The following is a 5,169-nucleotide window of genomic DNA, read 5'->3' on the forward strand; positions in this document are numbered from 1 at the left end:
AGAGAGCGAGATAGGTATAAGTAGGTATTTGACTCAAGTTTATGTTCCAACTCTGCCCTCCATTTTTATCTTTAGCTTCATGGCTGCAACTAGTTTTTATAAACTGAGTGAACCACTGAGCCCCGATTACGGTAATTTTTAACGTCAACAATCCAGACACGCTTCTCGATTCTGCGATACGATTGGTCGTTCAACAACGTACGTCAGCTGTTTTGACCAATCGTATCGCAGAATCAGAAACGCGTCTTGATTGTAGACGTTATAAAAGTTACCGTAATCGGGACTCTGGTCTACTCACATTGCTAGAGGGGATTGCCTGTCAGTTCCACTCCTGGGGTAATAACTCTATGGTGATTTTGCATTTAATTTTGGGAAAGTTATTGCAAAGATAGCGCATTCAATGGACGATAGTTTCGTGAATGTATTGCAATAATCTCTTTCTTAAACAACTTTGCACATAATTCACACAAAGATCTCGCTTGGAAATTAGTTTATTTTTATAGATTGTAACACTAAACGTTTTTTTTTTTTTTTTTTTTTTCTTCTTTATGGCTCTCGCGGATTGCGTTTAGCCACGACAGAGTTCTTGAGTTTTGCGTTTGGGTTTTGCGTTTAGTTTTGCGGACATTGCGTTTGGACAGGGTGGGATTAAGTTAAAAGGTAGGGAAACGGAAAATTTACGGAAGGAAACGGAACAAAAGGATTATTTGATAGGATCATTGTTTATAGCGGATAAGGATAAAAAAACAAAGTATTTACATATTAAAAAAACAAAATATATACAATATTTACAACTTAATATTATTATGAGTAATTAATTAATGTTATTAGATACAGATTGATATTGTGCTGTGTACTATCCTTAAATAAATAAATAAATAAATAAATAAATATGCAGCTAGAATATTATAGATATTAACATCATTAGAATATAAGAGGCAAGTGATAGAGGTAGGGAAAGGAACATGGATGGATAAAAGTGAGCTAATAAAAGAGGAACGGTCATAAAGGCAACAATTAAAAAATATGTGGTTCATATCTCCCACATCAGACCCACAGGAACACATATCACTGTCTACAACATGAATTCTGGCCAAGTGTGCTGGAGTGCACAAATGTCCAAGTCTCATTCTTGTCAAAGTAGTAGTAACTCTTTTGTCTTCGTGGAGTTGTCGTGGCCAGTATTGCCAACTTACAGGATTTTCCCTAAAATAACGGTAAATATGAATAAGGTAGATATTTTAATCTTTTTTATCAGAAAAATAACTGATAATAAGTTCGATCAGAGATTTGCATTTGTTGTAATGTATTTAATTAAATTTATTACTACACACATTTTGTATCCAGAATTAATATTAGAAGTTTGTAGCAGTTATTTTAGGATTTTGGGTAATTTTTTTTAGTGGTAGTGAGTGGGCCTGTCAGTCGTGATTGGGTAGCTCTGAAAAAAATGCTGTCTCTCTTCCTCTTATTCGAAAAACCGTCGAAAAGTGCGGTTCATTTCTGAAATTCAAGAAGTTTTTACTTTTGTTTTTCAAATAATATCAGGGTCTTGTGATCGTTTTGTGCCTTCTATAACACTGCCATCATAACTAAGTAAGAAAATATTTTTATTTTCACAATAATTTATGCACTTGAATAGATTAAACTTGTAAATTAGTTTCATAACCTCAACCGTAGTAGAATTTAAAACTTTACCCTCTATTTTTTCATTAGGAAGTAACAAGCGAGCTCGCGCCTTTAAATAACAGCGTCAGATTAAATATCGGGTTTATGCAATTTTCAATAATTTAGTAAATTCCAGTTTTAATCCAATTTTAGTTACGTGTACCATTTGACATTGGATTTAACTTAAATCTATTTTTATGAGTTTCTCATTGGACTCTCAACACTAATAAATTTATTTTTTCGCCTGTTGATTTAGGAACATGTCTGCTTTAGCTCAAGAGAAAGTTTGGCTGGACAAGAATGTCTACAGTGATGCTGAAAGGAATTATTATGAATCGTTGTCAAAGGTAAGCTTATTTGTAAATATCCATTACTAAAGTACTGATTAAAAAATTAACAATCCTGATCCAGATTATAGCATTGGATTTTTTTCTATATAAATCTAGAACTACAACTAGGATTCCTTAAAAATATTATGGCCATGGTTGGGTTGAGGCCTGTTTACCTAGAGGTGAGGTGGAGTGGCCTATTTACAGGCTTACTTTAATTTAAATATGTAATTTTTTTTATTAGAATTTGAAAACAAAGAAGAACGGTCATCTGTGACCCAGGCCCGACAGAAACGAGACATACCTCATTTTTTTTGTCATGTCTTACTTAGTTAAATTATATATTTTTTATATTCGAAATCTATGTATAACACCAAAATATTACCCTTTGTTTTTGTTCAGGCGTTATACAAAAACTAATACAAAATGCCTATTTATCACCAAAATTGGTAAATGTATGTACCTAAATGTCTATTACAGCTGCTATGGAATGTATCTAGGTGACCTGGAGATACAGACGGATTATACAGGGTGGAAACGAGAAGTTACAAAATCCAAAAATTCAATGTTACCAGCTTCCATAATCTGTAACCTATTATTGGTACCATTTGAAAGAGCTCGTGAAGCACTTTCAGAATCAGTAACTAGTTTTTCGATATCTTGTATAGTTTAGAAATAATCGAGTGAGATCACTTATCGTTCCATATGTATAACCACCCTGTATAATCCGGCTGTATCTCCAGGTCACCTAGATACATTCCATAGCAGCTGTAATAGACATTTAGGTACATACATTTACCAATTTTGGTGATAAATAGGCAATTTGTATTAGTTTTTGTATAGCGCCTGAACAAAAACAAAGGGTAATATTTTGGTGTTATACATAGATTTCGAATATAAAAAATATATAATTTAACTAATTAAGACATGACAAAAAAACTGAGGTATGTCTCGTTTCTGTCGGGTCTGGGTTTTTTTTGTATGGGGCGTGACCGTTCTTCTTTGATGTCCAACATATGCAATTAATATTCTTGTAGGTACGAGTTACTCCACTTGCATTAACTCAGTCTTCTTTAGCCAATGAAGTGGCAAAGGCAAGACAGCATATTAAAAATTCACTAGAATGTGTGAGTAATCTGATCAATTTATATTTTTTTATCACACATTGTTCAATTTTGTTTTTTTTTTGCTAGAAGCACTATTTATTTGCATTGATGAATATTTTATTTTAAATTGTTTGTAGCATTATTTTAAAATGATTTAGTATACAGAATTCCATTTATTAATTTCTTGCAATAAATATTTCAGATGGATAGTGTGGCTGTCCTCGCTGGGGTACCAAACACTGAACTAAACAGCAAAATAAACTCATTGGAGAAGGAAAACTCAGATTTGAAGAAAGCAATGGATGACTTACGTAATCTGGTGATCAGTCTACAAACAAGAGTTGATTTGTTAGAAAAGAGCGGCTCCAAAGTTGAACCTTCAAAGGTAAGTCAATATAGATTTATGCTCCAACCTCTGAAAACAATGATGATGAAAAGTAATTAGGAGAAAAAGATTATCTTAGAACTTTTAAGTATCCATATTTAAAACCCAGAAGTAAATTAATGATTTGTAAAATTGTGTATTAAAGATTTTCTTGTATTTAATTTAGCCCGCCCCAGCCAAACCTGCTCCTGCTGCTGCGGCTCAAGACTCTGACGACGGAGTTGACCTGTTTGGTTCCGACGATGAAGAGGAAAGTGCTGAAGCAGCGAGAATTAGGGAGGAACGGTTAGCTGCCTATAATGCCAAAAAATCTAAGAGTAAGTATATACAATGAATCTTTATTTATATCCATTCTTTGGTACCCTTAGTACAATGTTTGCTTAGTTTGCTTGGAATTAGATGGCACAGTGTATGATGTCAAAGAATATTAATGAGGTCGGTTAAAAATAATATTTATTCATTGTTCTATTCTAAAATCTTTACAAATAAAAAGAATTATGAGTAGGTATGTTACTAAATCTATTTTTGGATGATGATTTGATACATTCAGAATCCTTTTGTCTTTTCCAATTTTATTCAGTTGTATATTTTTTACTCTGTAATGATAAATATTTCATTTTTAACATTCCAGAGCCAGTTCTGATCGCAAAATCCAACATAATCCTGGATGTAAAACCATGGGATGATGAAACAGATATGGCAGCTATGGAACAGGCAGTTAGAGCCATAAGTACAGATGGCCTTCTATGGGGTGCAGCCAAATTGGTGCCACTGGCCTACGGCATCCACAAACTGCAAATATCTTGTGTAGTGGAAGACGACAAGGTTTCTGTGGATTGGCTCACTGAAGAAATTGAGAAAATTGAAGATTATGTAAGATATTTTTACACCACAAGCATTACTTTTAGTTTACTTCAATCATAAATATTCATTTATTGTAGAAATTATGAAGACTTAAGACAAATAATACCTACTGATTAAGATCTGTTGTTCATACAATTTAGAAAGCTAATGCCCGTTTTCACCATCAATCCCTAATTTTAAAGTGACCCATGTGGTAACAAATACCTAACAGGAATTTTGTTTACATAGGGGTGACTTAAAAATTGGACTTAAGGATTGATGGGGAAAACGGCCATAACACTATTTATTTGAGCTGGAAAGATATTTACACACTTGATATCATATTTATATTGGTGGCTTCCAGTAATATTTTACACAGTAGATATGAAAAGTAGTAGGTATGTAGCTTACTAAAAAATGTTCTTCTCTTTGTTTACAGGTTCAGAGTATCGACATAGCTGCATTCAATAAAGTTTAATATGTAATAAAACTTCTTGATTTGTAATATACGACTTTCACTTAAATAATACATATACAGGGTGGAATTTTCTAATGCCACCTGGAGGGAAACTACTCTTAATATTGTAGATAAAAAAAATTCTCAAAGAAAACATTCCTTTATTTTTGAAAATAAATAGAACTGCATTCAAAGATTTCCAAAAATTTGCTTGCCACACCTGGGAATCGAACCAACTAAAATCTGTTAAAAATTACAACCTGTAATTTTATTGCATCGATCGTTAGGGTCAAGTATAAGGATGAAATCTCTCTAACAAACTTGATAAATTAAAGGAAATCCATAACATCTTAAATTATTTTAATTATGTACAGAAAATTG

At 32.8% G+C, this 5,169-nt stretch overlaps 1 protein-coding gene across 2 annotated transcripts; it reads left to right on the forward strand.

The window, feature by feature from the left end:
• Positions 1-1,438: 1,438 nt before the first annotated feature.
• Positions 1,439-4,836, forward strand: LOC135071668 (elongation factor 1-delta). 2 transcript variants are annotated; one of them, XM_063965438.1, is made up of 7 exons: positions 1,439-1,596; positions 1,925-2,015; positions 3,035-3,124; positions 3,306-3,488; positions 3,655-3,805; positions 4,120-4,361; positions 4,771-4,836. In XM_063965438.1, the coding sequence occupies exons 2-7, from the start codon at positions 1,929-1,931 to the stop codon at positions 4,807-4,809; spliced, it is 792 nt and encodes a 263-aa protein (XP_063821508.1). In that variant the 5' UTR covers positions 1,439-1,596; positions 1,925-1,928; the 3' UTR covers positions 4,810-4,836. The 2 variants fall into 2 exon arrangements, with proteins under 2 accessions (XP_063821508.1, XP_063821517.1); XM_063965447.1 differs by lacking the exon at positions 3,035-3,124 and having other exon boundaries at positions 1,441-1,596.
• The last annotated feature ends 333 nt before the right edge of the window (positions 4,837-5,169 follow it).

Source organism: Ostrinia nubilalis, chromosome 1, assembly GCF_963855985.1.
Source record: "Ostrinia nubilalis chromosome 1, ilOstNubi1.1, whole genome shotgun sequence".
Taxonomy (NCBI): Eukaryota; Metazoa; Arthropoda; class Insecta; order Lepidoptera; family Crambidae; genus Ostrinia; species Ostrinia nubilalis.